General features: G+C 44.3%; 1 protein-coding gene across 8 annotated transcripts in view; it reads right to left on the reverse strand.

Annotated features, from left to right (window-relative positions):
* Positions 1-26,355, reverse strand: part of LOC144768773 (uncharacterized) — a 9,320,023-nt gene that overhangs the window by 4,744,374 nt on the left and 4,549,294 nt on the right. For all 8 annotated transcript variants that reach the window (XM_078652700.1, XM_078652694.1, XM_078652695.1 and 5 more), the window contains one exon: positions 2,069-2,178. In XM_078652700.1, coding sequence (XP_078508826.1) covers positions 2,069-2,178 — 110 coding nt within the window. The remainder of the gene's footprint in view (positions 1-2,068; positions 2,179-26,355) is intronic.

Below are 26,355 nucleotides of genomic sequence, written 5' to 3' on the forward strand. Positions count from 1 at the left end.
GGCGGACTTGGCACTCCCGGATCCACTTCATGCACTGTGGCTGCGCGGTTTCCCTCGGGATCCCCATGGTATTCAAACGCTATCCACCACGAGCTGGGCTTGGTGCAAGCTGGAGAAGGTGACTGGTATGAGTGCCCTGTACTCTTATGCACTTCCCCTGGCCAGTAACAGCTGGATACCTATCCTGCAAGAAGCGCTAGTCAAACGTACACTATCTAAACTCCGGCTGCATACCTTTGGTGACTTGTTCCCTGTGGGGCACATATTCTGGCGTATGGAGGATCCTCGGTTCCGGGAGGCCACGAATTTAGACCATTTTGTGCTCTTGCGTGTGCAAAAGGCTTGCATTGAGAGCCACTCATTGGCGCCCACTGAGTTTCCTCTCCTGACTGGAGTCATTAGTGGAGGTGATGGGAACCACTTGGTTGCTAGACTGTACAGAGAGGCAATAGGATTTCTACCAAGTAGAGACACGGAAGTAAGGGTTGCCTGGGAGGGCGATCTTGTACATCCGTTAACTGATCTTTAATGGCGGCGTTGCTGTGGGCAAACACGGAGAGTATCCCCGAACTACCGTCATAAACTGTTGCATTTCAAGTTTCTGCGGCGTCTATATTTCACCCCCAGTAAACTACACCACATTGACCCAGCGCGGTCTGACGCCTGCCCAAAGTGTAAAGCCCCGCAGGCGGACTTTGCCCACATGTCCCAAGTTGGAGGTTTATTGGACATCAATTTTTAGTGAGATATATAAGATGGTTGAATTGGACATAGCACCGTCACCTCTCCTTGCCCTTTTGGGGTACGTCCATGAACTTTCCAAGTCCCGGCGTTGTTTTGTAGCGATAGCACTCCTGCTATCCAAACGTGAGGTCGCCATTAAGTGGGTGGGTAAAGCTAGCCCCACACTTCACACATGGTTGCACAGCATGACATATTGCAACACCACCAGCAGCGATACATATGCTCAATTGCAGCTGCCTGCCTCTAGACCGGTGGACATTTGGCAACCCTTGCTCGCATACCTACAGCGTTCACAGGAGACTAACGACACACCATCACAGACACCGCAGGCATCATAGGCTCAAGGGACATAATTGGTGCTGCATTCTGATGTTAACTATGTTGCACAGCATGTTTATGTCACTGATTATAAGGTCAAAATCGACAGTGTTGAAGTGGCTGCATATTACGGGTCATCTGCAAGACATGCGCTAGCCATTGGGAATAACTCTGTTATTTATTATGTGCCGCTCATGCTACCACGGACTGCATATGCCATGATTCAGACCGACTGTCTTTTCACGTTTTTTGTTTTTTCTTCTGTATGTCGTTTCTTTAAAAAATGCAAATAAACAAAAACTTTTTTTTAAACTACGCGACACAGCTTCCTACCGTGCTGCACAGGTAATATTTTATGTGAGGAGACTCCTCAGAGATAGGATCTGCATCAAAGATGCAAAAAAAGGGTAACTGATATGGGTACGCCAGCGCTGTATGGCTTCAGTAACATGGCACCACTACTGGTGTCACTATGAAGCCAGTGTTCCCTACCAGCGAAGTGAGAGCTTTGTGACGTTTTCCAGATCCAGTCTGATTCCTGGGGTTGTTTGACATGTGATGAATCTGTAGGTAGAAGTATCCATCAGAAATATACAACTACCTGCATTAAAAATGTCACTCGTGCTGGTAGTTTGATGATTAAAAGAAACAACTAGAGTAAACCCTTCAGGTGTGCAAGTTTAAAAAAACAAAACAAAATCACTTGTATATTCTCCCTCTATTGATGTAAGATAACCAGTATTTTCTGACTGTATGTTAACCCAAAGTTGGGGAACTGCTCAGCATGTTGTAACTAGCGAGTGAGACCTGGCGATGGGGCTGCTCAAAGAGAGGTTGCACAATCCTTAATTGCATCATAAGATGTTGATTGGGCTTTAAAGCTGTGAAAAGAAAGTATTCATGAGAACATCATGATACTCTTATTTTTACGAGTTACAACTCACTTACTATTCCCAAGCCACTATGTATGTACAGATTAAGCTAAAGAACTGGAATCATTTTTTACCTGTCAAAGTCAAGGTGGTTGTAGCCCAATATATAGCAACCATGTAATCGTTGAAGTCTGACATGTTCTTCAGGAAATCTGTATGGGCTAACCAAGAATCAGGGTCGCAGCTGAACAAAACAAAAAGAAAATGAAAATCAATGTAGAATAATGTCTTGACAAAAACTTGACAGAGGAGGGTGGTATACTGAGACTATCAAAATGACCCACAGCCAAGATAGAAATTAATAAGGGAAAGACAAGCAAGCAAGAAACATAAGCAGGAAAAGCTAAAAACTGAGGGACAAACAAACAATAAGAGGAGATAATAAAATTGGATATGCTTGACAATAAAAAAAACTATTTTACAAATGTGGTCATTAATGTTAAAAGAATAACTAGGGAAAAGTTTTCAGTGGATAAGGCTTCTGAACAAGACGCTAAGTAAGAAGGGGTTGGTTATTAGTAACGCAAGAAGGAATGGACATGCTAAGAAGGGAATATGGTCAAGTGACAAAACATTAAATATAAATCTTGCGCATTTGTATTTTTTATAGATTCCCCCCTCTTTTCAATATTGACCAACATCACAACCTAGAATCCATACAGTTTTGTTAATAGATAAGTCTGCAGTAAATACCTGAGAGTTCAGCCAGAGCTTGGTAGCACTGAAACAAGTTCCATAGAACTGTCAATCTTACTTGTGCATCTATTCTGGCATCACCGTCAGACAGCAGTGGCACAGAACACCTTTAGTTATGTTGAATTGCTGCTTTGAAAATGTAATCTGTTTCCAAGAAAAGTAGCTCTTATGGAACACATTCTTTTAACTGATAATTAACTCCGATGTCGGCAGACATTATGTAATGATCTTGCTACAGCAGCTTTTGACACTGCTTGGTATTTTTTCGCTGTGCCACAGGCTACAAATAATTAAGGTATCATTAGTACGTCCCTTGTTCTCTTAATGTAGTACCAAAATGCTTCACTTGTAGGACACAAACTGCCTTTTCTGATTCATCAGACAGGATTTTAAAGTATATGGACACATTTGTCTCATTCAAATCATACTTTGTTACTATATTGAGTGTAAATCTCCCATGCTTGTGAGGAAAAACAGTTTGGAGGACAACATGTCCGAGCAGGCAGCTAAACTAGCCAGCAACATAGACAGAAATCCTTGCTTCCGGCACGACTGGCTAACCCCCAATAATATTTACCAACCTGCGCTTGCTTGACATGGATTTATGTGACAAATTGGCACCGCTGGTGCACTGGATAGACTTTCATCGTAGCTTAATGATATTTCAGCACTCCCAGCATTCTCTTTGCTTTTCAGGAACAATTTGTTAATGAAAAGCGAAAGAACAAGCATTGGCAATGCCAATACTTCTGGTTTAAAAGGAATGTTGTATGGTAAGGTGAATGTAGGAGGCTGGCTTAGTATATGGTGCACACTTATTTAAGTGAAGCACCTTGCACTAATCCAGACACCCCTTATGGTGATTTTAGTGCTATTAGATAACCATAGAAAGATCTCTAAGTGGTATATGTGGAGAGCAGCATTCAGACTTAGTCCAGAAGGAGTGTTAAGCAGCTTGTTTTACCAAATCTAAGCATGTATTGAGGGTTGAATGAAAAAGAATTGCACTGTGTAGTTATAAAAATATGTCTATTTATTATATAACTCTCACTAATGAATTGGTATATCTCCTAACCGGAGATATCAGCACGAATACACACAAAGCTTCAATTGGAAACAATTAAATAAGTACAATACACAGTGGTCTTCAGGGGAAGACCAAACCATATGCTAAGAAAGGGGAATATGAACTTGGGGAGAGGGGTTGGCCTAACGGCTAAGGCGCTCGACCTCGGACCTGGGGATCTGGGTTCGAGTCTCGGTAACGACGCCAAAAACCCCCTGTGATTCTGGGCAAATCACTTAATCTCCCCGTGCCTAAAACAAATAAAAAAATAAAAAATGAAAGTGTGTCCTCATGTAACGTAACTGGTGCTATGTAAAGTGCTCTGATAACTGATTCGGTTCTAGTTCGCGCTATATAAAACTCTGTAAAAAAAAGAAAAAAAAAACTGCGACTGAAGTCGGGACTTGAACCAGGAGACTCAGAAGAGCTGGGTACACAAGGAACAAAGTACAGAGGAACCCCAAGTAGGCTGTGTGCATAGTGGAAACACAGCCGTGTACTCTATAGAAGTCAATGGGAAAGTCGCAGTTGCATTTTTGAAGAAGGACCCTTGCAAGTGGACCCTAAAGGTACCCCGTGGAAGACAGAAGGCTAGAGAGTCACCCCACCCTTGGATACTCCAGGAACCAGGTTAACTACACCAGGGAAGCTCGATGAATAGGTGCGACATGATGTTGGAAAACTGCTGTAGACCACAATGGAAGATTTCTGAAAAGATGCCACTGGCGAAGACTGTGCAAGAGTCCGGTGGAATCCAAAAGTGAATTCTTGAAGAGAAGAATCTGCAAACCGAGGGGACAGAGTCTATGTCACTCAGATGTGACCTGAAGACACGAAACAGCAATGACCACAGATGACGGAAGATGCAGGAGTGATGACTGAGACCTTGTATCTACAGTTGTGAGGACCAGGAGACGATGTGAAATACCAGGAACAGTTCACCAGCTGTCCCACATCGGAAGTCAAGAACCAGGGGGTCGCCTCTGGTGTAGTGTAGTTCCTATATTCCCAATAGGCTCTGCGCATTGGAATAATATATCCTATAGATGTGACGTGGAACTTATGTCTACTAGGTCTCTATTGAATATATTAAAATTAATTGTGAGTGCCAGCTAGCTCAGAGGTCATTAGAAACTTTCTTGAATTCACAAGAAGGGATTTGTTTCTGACAACCGCATAATCGTGACAACTTTGTTTCCCCAAGATAAAACGTATCTTCAGAGTCATGGAAACAATAGGTAGATATTTTACTCAGTCATTCGTGCATGCTTCGTTTCACCAGAGGTGCAGAGAAATAGAGAGACGGGCGTTTTCAATAAAAGTATTTATTGAACAATCTTCTTTCTCATGCAGAAGAAATGAACTGATACAATCGTAATACTGGCTGTAAAGTATAATGCGTACAGCAGGAAGAGTATTATAAAATAATACTGTAAAAGCATGGTATGATTTCTAAGCCATAAAATACATACATAAATAAATAAAGACTAAAGAACAAGTTACTTACCTTCGGTAACGCTTTTTCTGGTAGATACAGTATCTGCCTGTGGATTCCTCACCTTGTGAATATCCCCCTTGCGTCAGCAACATCCGGAAATTCTTTTGTAGCCTCGCACCGATGTGGACTTGGACGACGTCATAGAGACACGGCATCGCACGCGACTCCGCTGACGTCACCGACACTACAATAGGCCCACGCCGGTGTGATGACATCAGTTCCGCCCTTTTTTCCGTGCCTTTGAGACACACGGACGGACCAATGACAGTAGACATATACACAGTATACGCAGTACAAAAATCAAGGTAACACACACAGTGTTAAGCAAATGCAATAAAACATTTGAATAAAACAACTCCTTGACAATAAAATAAATACATTATAGCAACTCTGGTATAGAAGAGTGGACAACAGGGAGGCGGGTGGGTCAGTGAGGAATCCACAGGCAGATACTGTATCTACCAGAAAAAGCGTTACCGAAGTTAAGTAACTTGTTCTTCTGATAGATACATCTGCCAGTGGATTCCTCACCTTGTGAATAGAGTCCCAGAGCAGTCCCCACTCCCGGAGGAGGGTGTCCACTCCCCTAAACAAGAAAATCCTGGAGGACAGAGCACGCAAAGTGGTCGTCCCTCCTCACCTCAGTGTCCAAGCAATAATGCTTTGCGAAAGTGTGGAGGGAGGCCCAAGTAGCCGCTCTACAAATGTCCTCAACAGGCACACCTCTAGAAAGAGCAGATGTTGCAGACTTAGCTCTAGTAGAGTGGGCTCTAATACCCTCTGGAGGATCCTTACCAGCCAAAGAGTAGCAGATCTTTATACAGAGGATTATCAATCTTGAAAGAGTTCTTTTATGTACTGCTCTTCCTTTCTTGCAGCCCGCAAACCCAATGAAGAGCTGGTCATCCATTCGATAGTCCTTAGTTCTATCAATATAAAAACTCACCGCCCTCTTGGGGTCCAGGCGGTGTAGCCTCTCCTCCTCCTTGGAAGGGTGAGAGGGAGGATAAAAGGTAGGAAGGGTAATAGATTGACTTAAGTGGAAGGGAGACACCACCTTAGAGAGAAAAGCAGCCCTGGTCCTAAGAACCATTCGATCAGCATGAATGGTCAAGAACGGGGGCTTGGAACTAAGAGCTTGAAGCTCACTTACCCTCCTTGCCGAGGTGATCGCAACCAGGAAGACTGTCTTAAAAGACAAAAGTCTCATGGGACACTTGTGTAAGGGTTCGAAGGGAGAACCCATCAAGTAGGTTAATACAAGATTTAAATCCCACTGAGGAACAATAAAAGGAGTAGGAGGGAACTTATTTGTCCCTTCAGAAATCTCAAAACTACAGGAGATTTGAAAAGAGACGGCTGGTCTGGCAAACAGAGAAATGCAGACAATGCTGAAAGATAGCCCTTCACCGTAGCAACAGCAAAACCTTGCTGCGCCAAAGAAAGGGCAAACTGTAGTATATCAGATAAATGGGCTTTCAAAGGTTCAACAGACTTCTCCCCACACCAAGAGACAAATTTAGCCCATCTGTTGAAATAAATAGACTTAGTGGAGTCACGCATAGCTGATAATATGACATCCACCATATCGTGTGGGAGAGAAAAGAAGTTCAGGTTGCCCCGTTCAATCTCCAGGCATGAAGGTGTAATGTCTGGAGGTGGGGGTGTAGAACCTGCCCCTCCATCTGACAGAGGAGATCTGCCCTGAACGGAAGACGGAGCAGCGGGCGAGAGGAGAGGTGGAGAAGGTCTGTGTACCACACCCTTCTTGGCCAATCCGGGGCGATCAAAATAACTCGGGCCCGGTCTTGGCGAATCTTCCTCAGAACCCGAGGAATCAAGGGTATGGGAGGAAAACGCGTAAAGGAGTTGCGAGTCCCAACTCAACTGAAACGCGTCCCCCAAGGCTCCCTGCATCGGAAACTGGAGGCTGCAGAATGACGGGCAGTGAGCATTCTCGCGAGTGGCGAACAGGTCCACCTGAGGAGTCCCCCATATCCGAAAGACGTGACAAACCACCTCCGGGTGAAGCCTCCACTCGTGATCGGCCGAGAACTGCTGACTGAGACTGTCTGCTCGCACGTTCATAACTCCGGCCAGATGATTTGCCATCAGACAAATCTGGTGGTCCTGAACCCAGGACCAGAGGTGCAGAGCCTCTCTGCAGAGACACGGCAACCCTACTCCTCCCTGCTTGTTGATATACCACATCGCGGTGGTGTTGTCCGTCAGGACTTGCACCGACAGACCGCGAAGGGAAGGGGGGAAGGCCTTGAGAGCCAGACGTATCGCCCACAATTCCAGAAGCTTGATGTGAAACAACCTTTCTTCTGGAGACCAAAGACCCTTGATCTCCAGATCCCCCAGATGAGCACCCCACCCTAGAGAGGAGGCATCCGTGATCACTGTGGCAACCGATGGAGGCAGATGAAAGGGCTTTCCATGAGACAGATTGCCCTCCACGCTCCACCAAGACAGATCCGCTGCAGTTTCTCTGGAGATTCTCACTGACTCCCTGAGATCTCCTTTGTGCTGATACCACTGCCTGCGGAGGCACCAATGGAGTGCCCTCATGCCAGCGTGCATGGTTGACCAACAGAATGCATGAAGCCATCAGACCGAGCAGGCGAAGGACCTTCAGGACTGGAACAACCGCTCCATTGTAGAATAAAGGAATCATTTCCTGTATGTCGCGAATCCTTTGAGGTGGAGGGAATGCGTGACATACAGTCATGTCTAGTACAGCACCTATGAACAGGATGCGCTGGGAGGGCACCAGGTGAGACTTGGGTACATTTATTGAAAAACCCAACCGGTACAACAACTGAGTTGTCTCCTGCAGATGCTGGAGCACCTTCTCTGACGACTCCTCTTTGATCAGCCAGTCGTCCAAATAGGGGAATACTGGAATCCCTGACCTTCTGAGATGTGCTGCCACCACCGCCATCACCTTGGTGAAGACTCGAGGTGCAGTAGTAATTCCAAAAGGAAGGATCACAAACTGATAGTGTTGCGACCCCACCGTAAAACGGAGATACTTTCTGTGCGACTTCAGGATTGGAATATGGAAATACGCATCCTGCAAGTCGAGCGACACCATCCAGTCTTCTTCCAGTAGCGCTTGAAGAACCTGAGCAAGGGTGAGCATCTTGAATTTCTCTTGTTTCAGATAGAGATTCAAGATCCTGAGATCCAGGATCGGACGAAGCCTGCCATCCTTTTTGGGTATCAGAAAATACCGGGAGTAGCATCCCTGACCACTTTCCTGCTCTGGGACCACCTCTATCGCACCCTTTCTCAACAGAGTCTGTACTTCCTCCTGTAGAAGTAACAGATGTTCCTCCGTACAAAAAACCTTGGCAAGGAGGTTAATTGGGAGGGAATTCCCGAAAGGAAAGGGCATACCCATTTTCTACGAGATTGAGAACCCAAAGATCTGATGTAACCGATTCCCAATCCCGTAGAAAGTAGGTAAGCCGACCCCCCCACCGGACCCACATGATCCTGAATGGCGGAACTAGGGCTGCTTTTCTGAGGCTGGGGGGTTAGAGGAGGTAGAGGAGGAAGAGGCTTGACGACCTCGAGGCCTAGCACTTTGCTTTCCCCTATAAGATCTGTACAAGGGGTTCTGCTGCTGCTGACCTTGCCGATAATTGCGAAAGGAAGAGCGTCCAAAACCTCTGAACCTCTTGGCTGAAGAACCTTTGATTTGAAGCCCTAAAGATTTAGCAGTTGCCCTACTGTCTTTAAATCTTTCCAAGGCCGTATCAGCCTTCTTGCCAAAGAGACCAGATCCATCAAATGGCAGATCCAGCAATGCCGCTTGAACATCTGCCGAAAAGTCTGCTGTTTTCAGCCAAGCCGATCTCCTCGTGGCAACCGCAGTGCCCATGATACGTGCCACCGAGTCTGCAGTGTCCAGACCACTCTGTATCACTTGGCGAGCCGCAGCCTGTGCGTCTGATAACACCTCCTCAAAATCCCTCCTGCTGTCATCAGGAATCTTAGGAGCTAAAGTACGCATAGTATCCATAAGGGCATGCACATACCCTCCCCATAAGGCAAGTGGCATTAGTTGACTTCAACGCCATACTCACAGAGGAGAAGGTCTTTTTAGCCACCTGAACCTGTTTCTTTGCCTCTTTATCACCGGGAACCAGAGGAAAGGCACTCACATTCTTTTTGGAACAGGTTGCTTGTATGACTAGACTCTCAGGTGATGGATGAGATGTCAGAAATGCAGGGTCTTCAGGTGCAACCCTGTACCTTCTTGCCACACTCTTGGATACGGTAGGAGCTGTCAGTGGTTTTTTCCACACCTCCATAATAGGTTCCGTTAAGGCTTCATTAAACGGAAGCAATGGTTCCACCACAGAGCTAGTTGAATGCAAAACTTCTGTAAGAAGATTGGACTTAAACTCCACTGTTGGTAAAGTCAATTGCAGAAGTTCTGCTGCCTTCCTCATCACTACATGATAAGGCTGGACGTCCTTTGAAGGCGCATCAGAACCGATGGTAACTCCCACTCTGGAGAAAAATCCAGGCTCCAGCATCAGCTAGATCCTCAAAACAGTCATCCTCCAGTTCACCTTCCTCCATATCAGGATGTGACTCTATATACCTTCGCTCCTCCAAAAGGCGTTGTGCCTCCCTTCTGGACCTCTCCTTAACACGCTTCGCAGCCGGATATACCAACGGCTCCGACAGAGCCGGAATCGACGTCGGTATCTAATCCGATGGCCCAGTGGGATGCTCTCGAGGTCGATCTTGAGCGGGCGACGGCAGAAACGGCGTCGGTGACCTCGGCGGAGCCGGGTATTGCCATGGCGGCGTCGGAGCCGGCATGAAGGGCATGAATGGAGAAGGAGGATAGGAGTGAGGGACTCCTAAATTGAAGGCCGGAGGACCCATGGGACCCGAAGGTGCGCCAGAAGGGTACCACGCCATTGAAAAGACACCATACATGGCGTTCAAAAATGCTGATGGGTCCTGGCCTGGGGCTGGGAAAAATGGCTGAAGGCCCTCAGGCTGGTCTTGTGGAGGGCTCAAATTCGGCTCTTCGACATGCGCAAAATCCTCATCCACATGAACCTCTTCCTCTTCTCGGGCCTGGGACGGCACCGGAGACGGATTCGAAGCTCGAGTCGGCGACTGTACCTGCGACTATGAAGGCGAGGCCTCACCTTCATGATCCGAGACATCCATCGTGACCACCTTGGAACGTACCTTCTTCGGTGACCTCGAGCCCGACTCCTTACCGGAATGACGTCGGGACTCATGCCTCTTCTTCTTATGTCTCCTTCTCGACTTCGAAGCATGATCTGAAGCGGACTTCAAAGACGACTCCTCTCGAGATCTGGATCTTGACTTCGATCTCGACCTCGCCCTTCGAGAGCGAGATCTCGAAGATTTTCCCTTGCCAGCCTTTAGCTTCGCTACCAGGAGTTTGGTCTCTCTTTCCTGCAGGGCCTTCGGGTTCATCTTTCGACAAGATGAACATCCATCCACATCATGGTCAGAACTCACACACCAAATGCAGTCCTCGTGCGGGTCAGTAATGGCCATCATTTTCCCGCACTCCCTGCAGGGCTTGAAGCCGGTCTTCTTTGTCGACATTGTGATGAAACAAAGAAGCAGAAAGCGATTAATAAGATAACAAAGTCACCAGTTGGCTACTGAGATTCCCGAAACCTTTAGCGTCGATGACGCGGAAAAAAGGGATCTGATGTCATCACGTAGGCGTGGGCCTATTGTAGTGTCGGTGACGTCAGCGGAGTCGCGTGTGATGCCGTGTCTCTATGACGTCATCCACGTCCACGTCGGCGCGAGGCTACAAAAGAATTTGCGGATATTGCTGACGCAAGGGGGATATTCACAAGGTGAGGAATCCACTGGCAGATGTATCTATCAGAAAGTACTCAACTGGTGCTTCTAAAATACGCCTACCCGATGTGCCTAAACTAAGTCTAGTACGAGGGAAGAAGTAGGTGTTGTGTAGCATAAGTTTAGTATTCCTTTTGGCAAGAATCTATCCAAGATTTCTCTTGGGGTCTAATCAGCTCCATACCTTGGTTTAGAATGAAGGAGGTCTGTCTGAGGACTCGATTTCCCAACACCCCACAAGAGGAGCTTGGAAACACTGGAGCTGGATTTCTCATCAAGAGAAACAACAGCACTTTGGCACTTGCTGTAGCGAGATGCGTCTGGCAAGTAGATAGTCGAACTGCTCCAAACCACCATGTGTTTGCTTGGGCAATACCTTGAAGGTGCCGAGTTTGACGTAAAGGTGGACATATTAACGTCACCAAAGAGTCTCAGTTCTTTGAAAACTTCATGAGTTCTTGGACAAATCAATATTCAAGCAAGGGGAAGTCCCTAACTGCTGAAGCCGAGTTTTCCAAGAAATCGTTGTGGATTTTCGGAACTAGTGGAAGTATCCGTGCCTGTATTTGGACTGCATGGGCTATATCTAAATATGGTTATGATTTCTATGCCTATTTAATGACAAGGTGATTTATACCTATATACGGGCATGAATCTGGAAAATTACACTAGGGTCCTAAAATGCTATACAACACCCACTCCACTTTATTATGTTCGCCATTACTAAATTTAAGGACTAAAACATATCTAAAGCATGTTTTTACAATCCCACCCAAAAATACATAAAAATGCATTTGAAATGCTTGAAGACGTAAAATGATCATTTGTACTGTACGCATTTAAAAACAATGAATTCATTGTAAGCATATAATTTGATATTGGAAATGCAAAATGGATGAATCAAGAAAATTACATTTATGAAATGGCTCTTAATACAGAAAAAAAATCAAGAACATCCTATAGCAGTAAATATAAAAACTGTTTTAGTTTCTGGATAAGGTCAATATTGTTTCTAGAAAGTATTCAAAGAATTCTTGTTCTCTAAGAATAGTTCTACTTTAAGAAGATTACTTTGTGCCAAAGTTCAATTTTGGAAAACAGTCAAATCAAAACGTAGAAAAATAGAGTTCCAAAGTTAGAAGTTTTTGAAAAACGAAGGTCAAATTCAAGTTTGATAGAACGCTGTGTGCTAATTTCAAAAGTTATTCTCGGTGTCAGGAGAAAACATTAAATCTTCTAAGCTGGCAAAGAAATCGTCTACCGCAGTAGGTGAAAGTTGAACCACTTCATTAAGTAGATCAATCGTACACAGATGGGAAGCATCGCCGTCAGCGTCAGTTGCATTAGCAATGTTCTCAGTAAATGGTACCTGTGTGCATGTTGGTCCACGTATCTCACCCTCAGCTGGAATTGCCGGTGAGACCTCAATGAATGCCGTCATCAGGATTGGTAGCCGTTGGGGGCAACACAATGCATGAGCCGTTACCAAACCAAGCAAAGCATCAACATCCGTTGGCAGTGCTGATGGAAGTGTTAGACAGATATCCAACATGCATTCCTCTCCACAAAGCAGGCATCGTAGAACAGGTAAGATGTCATCTTGCCAGATTGGCCTGAATGACAGGAACCACGTGGAATTCCGATCTCTCAAACGAGCCAAGCCAAGAATCTGTGTTATGCGCTCACGATACTGCATTGCCAGAAGAGTGTTCTCCATGGTAATCTGGGTATCGCTGGTGACTGGACTTGCCATATCGGAGCAGAAGTAACAAAAATAGTATCCCTGCTACGAGTCCCAAAATGAGGCAGGTCGCCGAACACAGAGTGCACGAAGTTTGGAAAAATGCCTAGAACTGCTTCAAAGGGTGCTAACAGCTTTGATCTGTTCCGGAGATTTGAAGGAGTCTCAGGCCTGGCGGTGAATCCGGGGAAATCTGTGGGATTCTTCTTTAGAGAAGACATGCACGCCTCTCATATTCGATTTGGAACGTGTCCGATAGCGGTAGCCCCGGACTCTTTCAGGTACCTGGGCATAAAAATGTATAGGAAAACAGCTGACCAAATTGATGGGAACATTAAGAGTGCCATTGCACGACTTCGGGGCAGCGTAGGCTTCTGGACGTCGCTGCCGCTATCAGTGATGGGCAGAGTTGCCATATCAAAAATGATAATGTTGCCCCGTCTGTTGTATTTTTTTGTGAACATACCTGTGCCTCTGCCCCACTACATTTTTAATTCCATTAATACTCTGTTGATTACCCTTATCTGGGGTACAGGCCGGAGGCGCATTAGTTTGCGTAAGCTTCAACTGGGAACCAAACGAGGGGGACTAGGTGTACTGGATTTTAAAGGATATTTCTATGACAGCCAGCTACAGTGGCTGTCGTATTGGGTGGCCGGCAAGAATCTTCAGGAGATTGTCTACACGAAAGAGCGCATTGATCGTGGGGAACTTCACTCTCTGTTATTACCAAAAGCCCGGATACCCCCGAACTGCCCTCCCCTGTTGCACACGGCGCTGCTGTGCTGGAAAAAAGCCTTAGCCTATACATTATCAACACCCTCCTATGCGAAGAACATACCATTATTGGGCATTCCGACACCACAGGGTACTCTTACACGTGCCGCACTTCGGACCTGGACGAACCATGGTATAGACGAGGTGGGTGCCTTTTTCGGAGACGAGACATTGTTAGACTTCGACTCCTTCACGCAGATTACGGGAGCCCCTCCGCGCACGTACTTCTTACGCGCCGTGACTTCACATTATATCAGGACCATGTGGGCACCCCTACGTTTGCAACCTACATAACATGAACTGGTATATTTGCTGTATTATATGGGTGAGGGGGGATATCTGGTTCATTGGCTTTACACAGGGATTAGGGAACACGCGGCAGTCTCGCTCACGGCACTTAGAGTATCCTGGGCTCAGGATTCTGGTCTGAGATAACGGATAAAACCTGGCAGCTGATACTAGAACACCCTAAAAGGTTATCACGTAATGTCAAATTTCAGTATATTCAAACGATGGTACTTCACAGGGCATACCTCACACCAAAAAGAATCCACCGTATGTTCCCGGACTCCCCCCACTGTTGTCCCCGCTGCCAAGCCGAAGAGGCTGATTTTCTTCACATGTTGTGGTCCTGTCCACGGTTATTGACCTAATAGAACGACTTATGTAAGATCCTCCATACGATAACACAATTACCTGTCCCGTTGGAACCCTTGTCCTGCCTGATAGGGATGCGTAAGAGGAAAAAGACATGCAAGGTTAAATTGCGTTTTATTGATCTGGCTATGCTTTAGCGATTAGATGCATAACGATGAGATGGAAATCCCCGAGGTCCCCTAGTGTGAACACATGCCGATCAGATTTGTTGCAGTGGGGCAGGGCAGAAGGAGCGGCCCAGAGACGCGAAGAAGAGAGAGGTCATAGGAAACAACTTATAGCGATGGAATGGGATGTGATGATACTGACTTTGGAAGGTCTGGAAGATGAGCTGCTCCATGTAAATAGGTCAAAATAGTAGATAGGAGGCCAAGAGAGATGGGTCTGTTGAGGGACCTTGCTTCTTCCCTCTCTCCCACGAGAGGACGTACAGGTTTTCTTTTTCCCTGTAGATGCAGGAACACTGTTAGTTGTGATTAGTCCTAACATACATACTGGTATTTAGTACGAAGCGACCAGGAGTGGGTGGGTCATAGGGTAGGGGAGGGGAGGAAGATTGGGTTCGGAGGGTATGGTTGGATGTTTAATCTCAATTATGCTATTGACAAATTATAGGAACACGTTTGTAATGATGGAAACCGACTTTTCTGGACACTGAGACAATATTATGTATCTCTTTTGGCCTAAGACGTGGATATGCAATTGTAAGGCAATATTATTGAATAATATTAGAAGATTAAGATGTAAAGGCTGGAAAATGGGAAAGGAGACAGTGATACATAATTGTTCTGTAGCATTGTAACGTGACCTGTACAGTCTGCAATAAAGAGTTTAAAAAAAAAGGGTGCTAACAGGCCAGAAAAAATCGCCTTAAATACATGTACAATACCACTGGTATCAGACATGTTTAAGATACAACCTTACATTTCTGCAAAATGTATGGGGCTGTTTGTTGATAATAGGGCATGAATCTCTGCAAAGGACCTTGCAACTTGCAGATCATACGTCTCTCTGGACGAGGTCAGTGGCACAGTTTTTTGTAAAATAATGACTTACATTCTGCTTAAAGTATCAATTCGTATAGAAGAGATGTTCAGTGAAGGCCATAGCGGCGACTCCCCGTCTGTCTTAGTTTTTGGAAACAATACTTGCATACAGCAAGTGACCCTGGCTGACACACTAACGAGATAGGCTATTCCTGGCATCATTCCACAACAGCTGTGATCATTCAACATTACGTAGCTCCCATTGGAAAGCTGCCTAAAAATTGGATTTACCACTGCTGCCGGGGAACCCTGAAGGTAGCAGGATAAGTTGGTCGAAGAACCATCGAGAGGTCCATGTAAATTAATACCCTGACATAGAAGTGTACCGCTCAGTGTTGTTTTGCAATTTTTACCACTAAGAAATACCTCCTTTTCCCCTCTCCAACATTTGTGTGTGTATGGTAAATCCCAGGTCGACTTAATGTATTCTTTACCCAACCTTTCATACAGGCCTGCTGGTATGTGTTTTAAGCAATACTGAAACTGGAAAATCATCACTGGTATAGTGATGGTGCCATGTATTATCCATTTTTTTTTTCAAAAGACAGAAGAGGGACCCTGAAGACCTAAATAGGATGAAGGCGCAGGGAACACCCACTAGGGAGAAATCAATATAGAACAACATGAAAGGGATGTCCCCAATAATTATAACAGACAAAAAGGTGCTAACAATGAGACCAACCAAATAACATACGCCCACAGAACAGCTATTAATTTTGAGTTATTTACTTTTCATAGTAGATCGAACTCATTGTCATAGTTTAATATTCATAGGCAAAATACATTTAAGTCATATATATACATGTACATTTTCCAATAATTTAAATATTATACATAAAAAGAGAAAGACACACCAGCCCCAGTACACATTAAACAATATGTAAGCATGACAAATCATTCAATCACTCCATCAGTCAACTCTAAACTCACTTACACACAGTGCATGCATCCAAATTCAGACAAAAAAGTTTTCCTTCAAACATAAAAGGAAAAGCGCCGACGACCGTATTCCCTCTTCCGGACTGCTCCGATGATGGACGCCACCTGATAGACTCCATTTTCACGGTGTAGGATTGTTCAGGATACACGCCAGAAAGTACTGGACCCTTTATCTATTTTCTTCTTTGGCATTCTCCAAAAGAATACTACTAGACCTCGACAGATATACTGTCCCAGGGCCAGACTTTCGAATTATGTATTGTATCTCATGAAAGCTCTCAAAAACGGCATCTGCTGTGCAGACATCATCATTCTTTGAGCTCTGTTTGACATCATCGACAGTACAGTGGCGTCCCCTTGGGAGTTCCTCCATACCGTGTACTCCCCCTTCTACTCTTTGAGAGTACCTGATTTTATCATTCCCAAAGATATGCTACGTCAGCCTCGATTGAAAAGTTGATACACCTAACTGGTCTTCTTTACATTCTGGAGCCTTAAGGACCGTGTTAAATTATATGTTCATGATATGCGCCCTGATGAAGGAATGTCCTAACAATTCTGTTCCGAAACGCGCGTCGGCGCTTTTCCTTTTATGTTTGAAGGAACACTTTTTTTGTCTGAATTTGGATGCATGCGGTGTATGTAAGTGAGTTTGGAGTTGACTGATGGATTGATTGAATAGTTTGTCATGCTTACATATTGTTTAATGTGTACTGGGGCTGGTGTGTCTCTCTTTTTATGTATAATATTTAAATTATTGGAAAATTTACATGTGTATATATATATATATGACTTAAATGAATTTTGCCTATGATTATTAAAATATGACAATGCGTGCGAACTACTATGAAAAATAAATACCTCAAAATTAATAGCTGTTCTGTGGGCGTATGCTAGTTGGTTGGTCTTATTGTTAGTACCTTTTTGTCCGTTATAATTATTGGGGACATCCCTTTCATGTTGTGCCATGTATTATCGGCTGGTTTCTCAGAAACGGTTAATGGTAATCTTTCCAGTTTTTCTATGCTCAGCACCGTATAGTCTGCTCCCCTCTGTGCCAAAGAGATTTGTTTATCTGCAAGGTTAAATCCAGTAAACAATGACGTGGTGTTGATTAGACACCAAGGCACATAGCCTGAATGAAGAATTTGTAAACTCCAGTCTAGCAGCATTATAGAACGCAGTTGAGACTGTCCATGTTGTAACACGAGCAAGTCCTGTTCCATTATGTCTATGGCAGAGGATACAATGCTGTCCAAAGAATACATTCTGGATGACAGAGTTGTTAACCCATTGTCCACTACAGAGAGAGCTTTCTCTCAATTAATACAATCAATTTCTCGTATTCGTTCTGCAGTTTCCATTTGCATGACTTTCCATGCTTCATTATAAGCAGCATAAATACCGGCGTATATGAAACGTTTATGACGTGGTTTGCGAGGTCCTAGTAAGAATTCTCTCAAATCAATGCCATCTTTAACCCCTACAGCGCTACCGCGTTTTCCCGCTGTGCGCTGAAAAAAAGAAATGGCTTGTTTATGACAAAGCCAGCTCGTCATCCGCGTAGCGCAGGTAACGCCCATGACGAGCTGGCTTTGTCATCAGCACTGAAGGGGTTAAGTAAAGTTAAGTGTTGTTTTATATCTGGGAGTGCAGATTTTTGTAGCCACTCAAGGGACAGTTTTCCTACAATGTAAGTTGCTACTATCCCTGGATGTTGTTTCTGGACATATCTTGGATCTGGCCGAGTTACTGTAAACCCTTGTGTCTTATTCAGGAATCTATCTTGACAGTTATTCGTGTCTGTGGACCAGATTAACCATTTTTTCCAGTCAGGATTAGTTCTATTTTGATTTAAAATAAATTTGACCTCTACCTCATCTGTAGTTCCATTACTATCAGGTGTGGGTTTAGATATGGATGGTTTGTTTAAGTCTTTTATCTTTGCAAGGCCAAGACAAGATGTCTGTTGAACAGTTTCATTTAACCCCTTCGCTGCGGTGGTTATTCCCCCGCTGTGCTGGGGGTGAGGGTGGTGCACACAGCGCCCGCATGCTCATGACGAGCTGAGCTCGTCATGAGGCACGGCGCTCCTGTGCTCATGACGAGCTCAGCTCGTCACAGGTGCATTGGCTCAGTGGAACGTTCAGCACAGGAGAGAAATTCTCCCAGCACCTGAGCGTTCCAAGGCTCATGGCGAGCTGAGCTCGTCATGAGCACCGGAGCGCCGTGGCTCATAATGAGCTCAGCTCGTCATGAGCATAGGAGGGGTTAAGAACATTATTTGTTCTGGGAAGATGCAGGCTCTGTATAAGGCTTCTAAACCTTGTACCTGCCAGTCTCTTGTGCCCCATGCAGTTTTTGTCTCAATGTTGTCTTTCCAAAAGTCAAAACCTATTGTGGACAATTGAGCATAAAAGGCTGCAGAATAAATTTGCTTAGTATTAGTCAACATAATTTTCATTCCTGTCTTATTAACATTTTTAAAGTAGAATGTTTCTAGATTTGTGACATTAAAACCTGAGAAGTATGGACATTTTTCACAAAATGTTTTAGAGCTACCCTTTGGTGGCGTAGGACAATGTTCCCATTGATTAAAAGTTAAAACATTTCTAGGGTTTGCAGATTTGTGCAATAAATGATGACCATAATGATTAAAACAATACATTTGTTCATAATCTGATGAACCTTCTAAGTATTCATGTTTTGTAAATTTTGCTGACATTTCTAAGTCTGCCATCATGTTATTAACAGTCTCAAAGTCCCAATCATCTGAAAATGTGCTGGGTGAAGCAAAGTCACTAAAGGAAACCTTAAATTGGTGTGGAATCTTCAGCAGCTCGACAGGACATAAATATCATAAACAGTTCTGTCCCATGCTATACCACCAGGTAGAGGAACAGCTGTGATGCTCACTGATGACAGGTCTCTTTTTATTACGATGAGATGATTTGTGTGGCTTCAGGAGCACGTTGATGTTCTTACTTGCTGTGTCCATTTTGCTATATTTACCATCTATCAGCTTTCCCAAACTTAAAACAAGAATGAGCCAAAGGAGAAAAAGTACAGCGAACATAATCCAAAATTTAACCCATGGTGAAACTAGATATGTATTTGCAAGCTGGTGAAAAAGTTCAGTTACTTGTTCCTTGAAAGTTTTATTAGCTGGCGTTGTTTCGGGCTCACTGGGATCCTCAGAAAAGGTATCAAAGTTGATGAAATAGCCAGAGGCAGTTCCATCAATAGTTGGTATTGCATCTGGATTATTTGAAATCGCTGGAGCTGCTTGTTCCCTTGACATATTAGTATAGTCAGATGCTACATCATTGTAGACGGGAGTTTCTTGACGAACTGTTACTTGGGTTTCAAGAGGCACAAGTTCCATGGCTTTGTTGCATAGTTCTTCTTTTCTCATTGCAGATTCTTCAAAAGTGATGAGTCTTTCAGTTTGAACCTCTTGGATAGTAGCAAGATTTGGTTGTCTGCTACATTTTTGGAGTCCACTGGGCCTACTACTTATTATCGGCCACATGGTGTGGTTTTACCAGGTCGATGGATACAAACCGGTTCTCCTTTCTTCCAGCAAGGGGCGGCAGTAACACTGTTCTTGATCCGTGGATTGCTAAGACAGGTACAGGTTTTCTGTTAGAAGGCCCAAATTCCTTCTTATCCGCTATTTTTTCTCTGACCAGATCCTCAATCTTTGGAATCCAGACAGGTCTTGCTGGGACAGGTGGTGTTTCTTCAGTTAGCGTTGGCTTCTGTATGGTGTTTGCTTAGACTTCTTCTTATATCATTTAAGTCCTGCAAAACAGACAAACGGTCTTTGATATCAAAGGGTTTTTGGTCTACCACTGAAGTATGACGATCGAGGTCTTCGTACATCATTCTAGTCCCAAAAAGGATTTCATATGGAGTGATTCCACCCAGAAATTTCTTGGCAGATTGTTAAGACTACGTTGGACACTTATTAGATGTTTGACCCACCCGTCACCCGAGCCTAATACCTTAGCTGTTATAGATTGATTTATGTCACGTTTTTTTCTTTCCACAACCGAATTTCCCTCAGGATGGAATGGCCGTGAGTACCGTAATGCAATGCCCAAACTGGCCATGGCCTCCTTGTAAGCTTTGGAGCTAAAAGCAGGACCCTGGCCAGAATGTAGCGTGCCGATTGCGTATGTGCCGATAAAGACTTGCAAATCTTTTTTAACAGTTCAGGCATCAGCCGAGCGCTGAGGCCACATCCAAATGAATCTTGTCCTAATAGTTGTGGGACCACTTTTGTCCATAGGGACGTCTGAGCGTGCATAGTCTAATGCTATCTAACAACGGTGTCTGTACTGTGCTGGCTACACTGTAGTTAGGAATCTGGCGGCGCTCTAAGGTGTGATCTCTGTAACAGACATCGCAATTAATTCCAAAGTTGTAAATGTAAGCATTCATCCCTGGCCATCAGTACATCTCTTTTAATTCTAGTAGAGATTTTGAAATCCCTTGAAGTATCAGACCCTCTCCCATATGTGCTTCTTGAATCAAAGCACCTCTCCGATTCCTCTTTGGAATTACCCTATCAATTATGTATGAATATTCGAGTGGATAGTTTAGAGGTAACGCTGCACCGCAGCCTTTGCTTGTGGCATTGACAGCTAGCATTGTTTCACCGTCTATTTGTGTTTTTGAACGAGTTAGCAGCTACGGAAGCTGTTTGCACAACTGCCTTCGCAGCTTCATCAGCCAATGAATTCCCTGCAACGTGAACGCCATGACGCTGATGACACAGTGTATGGATCAGGTGAGTCTTTTGTAGTTCTTTCTGTAATAGAACTACTTATTCCCAAAGCAATTTATGGTTGATTATGCCACCTTTTGCGTCTTTGAAACAGTTTTGAACCCATTTCTGCAAGTATTCATTGTAAGACTGGAGGCAGTAATGTGAATCGCACACTATGAGTGTGGGGAATTCGCGATTGGTATTTCCAAGCGACATCTTGAAAGCTTGGAGTTCAGCTCACTGAGCTGTACAGTCTCCGAAAGATTGAGTTTTTGTGACCATTGGTCTGAATTTACCAATGCACCAGCGACCTTTAACAATCACGCACGCAGCACTATAAGCTTGTTTTCCCCCAATTGCGTGCTGTGCTGATCCGTCTGTATAAATTATACATCCGTAATGTTCTAGAGGCAGAATCTCAGTGGGCAGAGGACATTCTTGTTCGTATTGTAGAAATTCTTGAGTTTTCAAGTAGGGGTCAAAAACATATTCAACGTCTGTTGCAGCAAGAGAATTAACCCATTGTATCCACCTTGGATGTAAAGCTTTTGCATTCAGAATGCTTGCCTTTGTCATTGCCTCTAAGGCAGGTACAGGAGTAACAACTTTTATGCGTTTATCCTGTGCGATGGCTCTCTCTTTTGCTACTGCAGTTTGAACCGCTGTCAAAAAAAATTCTGCTGAAGTGAATTTCATTTCAGCTTTTGTGTACAAGTGTGATTTATAAGCTATTGGTACCTTTTCACCTTCATTAAAGGTTAGGTACGTGAATCCGCATCTCCCTGGGATGATTCGTATTACAAGATTGCGTACGTTTACGCGTGTCTGTAAATGGGTTGTCGCTAACATGTCTGTTTGCACTGAACCCAAAATTTCTGTGTGTTTTTGAGTCCAATTAGTTTGTTTGAAATCAGATTTAATTAGTTCGTAATGAGGTTTAACCCTTTCTGCGTAGTTTAGAATGTAAGTTCTTCCGAAATTCAGGAATCAAAGAATTGACTGTTAGTTTTTCAGTGTTTTTGGAGGTTGGAGCCGCGCACATTTTTCTAAAAAGTTTGCTGCCAGGCTTTTGCCTTCACTTGAAAGTTTGTATCCTAAAAATAGGACACTGAGATGGGCAATTCTTGATTTTTTAAAGTTGAATTTGTACCCTTCAGAGGCGAATCCAAGTATTATGGTGTTCACCCTGGTCAAGTGCCTGTCCAAGTCATCATCTGTAAGATAGATGTCATCGACATAACATAATGCCTCATTGTTAGATATGCGGATCTCTAGTTGGCAATGGTTATCACCTTTGTCCAAATAGGGACCCTTACTTCTAAGTCAGGATAAGAGGATTACACTCCCTAATAACCCCTGCTCACCCCCTTGGTAGCTTGGCACGAGCAGACAGGCTTATCTCAGAGGCAGTGTGTTAAGCATTTGTGAATATACACAGTAATACAGTGATAACACTACAGATGGACACAACACAGGTTTTATAAAAATAAGTATTCTTTATATAGACTTAAACACAAGACCACAAACGACAAAAATCCACAATACTACACTTAAGATTACTTAAAAGATGATTAAAGTCTCTTAGTTCAAGTTTATGGTAGATGCGACAAAGTTCTCAACAAAGTACCTGAATGCGTAATGCAAAGTAAACAAAAGGACTCGCAGAAGGGGAGATGCGTCGGTTCCATGACCTGGGGGAACGGTTGCGTCCTTCCTCAATGCTTGCGCAAAGTTGGGGACTCGTCGTGAGCCTTACCGGTGTGGAGGTGATGCGTAGATTCTCGACCTGTTGCGATGCGCAAGATGGTGCCTTGATGCGATGCAATGACGATACAATGATCCAGTTGGGATACGAGAAGACGGCGCTCTTGATGCGGCGATGCGATGACGCCCTGGCAGCCTTGCAGCGACTCTATACTTTGGAGCCGCGACAGGCCCTGCGACGCACTTCTCCAGCGATGCAATAGTGACTCTCTCGATGGCGTCACGCTCCTCTGGTGATGCGACAGCAGGCAGCTTCGATGAACACACGCTTCCAAAGAAATGCGACGAAGGCTCGCTTCTCCGGCGTTGCGACGATTTCAGCTGCTGTGGCGACACGCTTCTTCTCCATGCATCGCCCTTCCAGCTCCCAGCGGCACGCAAGTGACTGGAGTCAGAATTCCAAGCAAGGAAATTCAGGAGGGAGCTGGAGGCGGAGTCTTTTGGCCCTGAGACTTCAGCAGGAGGCAAGCACAGCTCAAGGCCTTGGAGAATATTCTGTAGTTGAAAGTCCTTACAAAGTTCCTTCTCTTTTCCCTTGGCAATGAAGCAACCACTGCAGGCCAACCCAGCAAACAGCACACTGGCATAGGGGCAGTCCAACTCCTGCAGCTTCCTTGGTTTTTCTCCTTGGCAGAAAGGTTTCTTGTTCCAGAAGTGATCTAAAGTCTGTGGGACTGGGTCCCAATATTTATACCCCAAAATCCTTTGTTCTCTGAAGGCAGAGAGGCCTCTGCCTAGTTCAAACCAGTTCCTGAGCACTTTGTTGACATGACTCTCCTCTTCCCTCCACTGTGCAGGGCAGAGACATCAGTGGAGCCAGGACAGGGGAGGGAAGATTCAGCTCTGGAGCACTCTGTTGACAGGATTCCTCTTCTCCTTACACTGTGCAGGGCAGAGACATCAGACAAGCCACAGGGGGTGGAGCCAGCATTTTAGAGGGAAGGCCCAGCCCTATTCAGGTTCCAGGTACACTCCCCCCCTCCCATCTGGATGTAAATCTCCCTATTCTGAGACGGTCTCCTGGAATTTCCCCAGCCCTGTCACACACAAACCCAGACAAGGAATACACAACTCAGCAGAGGCGGGTTTAAATGGTTAGGCAAGCAAATACCTACTTTCTAAAAGTGGTATTTGCAAACACAGAATATTCAAATAAACTTTACCAAAAGATGTATTTTATTATTCTGAGATCAGGAATACTAAATTCGAATTTCTACCATGTTCCCCGAGTCAGTTAGGATTGTAAGAATGTAATAATCTTCACTGCCCATTCTGGCCTATGAGAACAGGTAGCCTTCAATAGTGAAAATAGTGAAAAACGAAAATGGCTGTAATTCACTATTAGAACATGCTACACACATCAGAGCATGTCCTACCTTATACTTACAATGCACCCTGCTCTTGAGCCTACCATAGGGGTGTCTAATATGAAGCAAAGGGAAGGTTTAGGGACTGCCAAGTGGGTGCACTTGGCCAAGTTGACATGGCAGTGCTAGACTGCACACAGGCCTTGCAATGGCAGGCCTGAGACATACTTTACAAGCTGCTTCTGTGGGTGGCACACCCAGTGCTGCAAGCCCACCAGCAGCATCTGATCTACAAGCCCTAAGGCACACAGGGTGCACTGTACTAGGGGCTGACATTAAATCAAATAACCCAATTGTGAAATAACCAATCAGTACATCAATTTAACATAGGGAGCACTTGCACTGTGGCACTGATTAGCAGTGGCACAGTGCCCAAAGCATAAATCCAGCAAAAACATATCAAAACAAAGGAGGCAATCCTTCAAAAATGGAAGGTAGACTCACGTCAATGATGTCAGGTCTAACACTCATAATCATACGTTTGCAGTAACTCTGTTACTCTTGCTGAAAATAATCCTGGACTATTCTTGAATCCCTGGGGGAGATGACACAAGTGTTGTTGTGTCCCCATTATTGTGAAAGCGGTTAAGTACCTGCTTTTAGCTGCGATATTTTGACAGAAGAAACCGTTTGAAATATCTAATGTCGTTTTATATTTTTTGCGCATAATGTTATTCATCAGTGCTTGTACTGCAAAGGTTTTGCAACAGGAATTTAAATGTCTGTACTCCAAAACTAGATGATATGTATTGTCTGGTTTGGAGACAGGAAACAAAGGATTGTTCATGGACGAGGTGCATGTTTCAATCACACCTTGGTATTCAAGTTGGTCTAGGACCTCCCTGACCTATTTTTTAGCCTCTTGCCTAACTGGATACTGCCTCTGAGCAGTAAGTTGATTTTTTAACTGGATCTTATGGTGAGGATAGTCCTCATCCCATCCCACATGATTTTTATATAATGCTGGAGCCTGAGCTACAGCCCATTTTCTGGCATAGGTGTATTTTTTATGAACAGGAATATGATTTGAGAAGGCTGGCATAATGATCTCTTCGCCATGTGGGCAATCCCTGACAAATTCAGATGGTCAGTCTTTTTCTGCCAGTAGGATGTCATAACACTTAGATTGTTTTTCACAAAAGAGTGCTTTTATTTTTCTAGTTATGTCCCCCTCTATCTGGAGTGTTACTTCATATAACTTATGGGGTACACTAACCCTGGTATAGGCAGTTTCAACTTGAATATATTCATTCAGGTCCAGTGTCTCCAGATGATCCTTCAGGATCTTGAGAGCTATGGTAACTTCTGCTGCGCTGCCCAGCATTGTCTAGGCCCTCTCCCTGTTCTTGAGTTGTATCCTCAAGATCCTCGGCATGTCTGATTTTTTGACTTGCTACCTTCTTCTTGATGAATTGTTTTCTTATTTTTTGGAACTTGTTAATCGTCTTTGGAATTCACGGTTTCTTCCTTGTGTTCTGATCATCCTCTTCTTTCCGATTTCTGTGAGGAAGTCTGAAAGGTACGAGAGGAACGTGTATCAGTATCTTGATATCTATCAGATTTTCTCAAATTATCTCCGTTTCTGAGGTTATACCTCTTTTCAGAGGGCTCCTTTTGAGGAGACCTACCTCTAGATTGAGAACGCTTCTCTTTAGGAAGTGTCTGTCTAGTATTTTTCCACTTCTTTTTAAGAGTAGTGAGATTGTTTTTAATAAAAACTTTTTCAGGATTTTCCGTTAGTTCAGGCTTTACTGGTCTCCCTCCCAAACTATTTCTTCCTTGTTCTTCATAGTATTTTTCTATTATTCTGGCCAGTTCATACGGTTGCTCCGTGACATCAAGTTCTTCTAATTTTTGGCGGATTGCCACAGATGCTGCTTCACCTTTAATATTAGCTAATATTATAGATGAGACCTGTTTGAAATCCTTTAGTAACTTCATACCAAGATTTAAAGCAGGATCTGCCCCGTATTCATTTTGAATCTATTTCTGGACATCTGGTATTACCGCCATGGAGGGAACACCATGTGTTTTTGTGTAGATTGCAGCAAAGACTGTACCCCAAGTGTCACAGTCCTCCAGGTGTGGTGCGATCCCCATTGGTAAACAGATTGTTAGAATCCTGTATTTCTCATGAGGTGTACTATCGGGAA

Source organism: Lissotriton helveticus, chromosome 7 (genome assembly GCF_964261635.1).
Source record: "Lissotriton helveticus chromosome 7, aLisHel1.1, whole genome shotgun sequence".
NCBI classification, from domain to species: domain Eukaryota; kingdom Metazoa; phylum Chordata; class Amphibia; order Caudata; family Salamandridae; genus Lissotriton; species Lissotriton helveticus.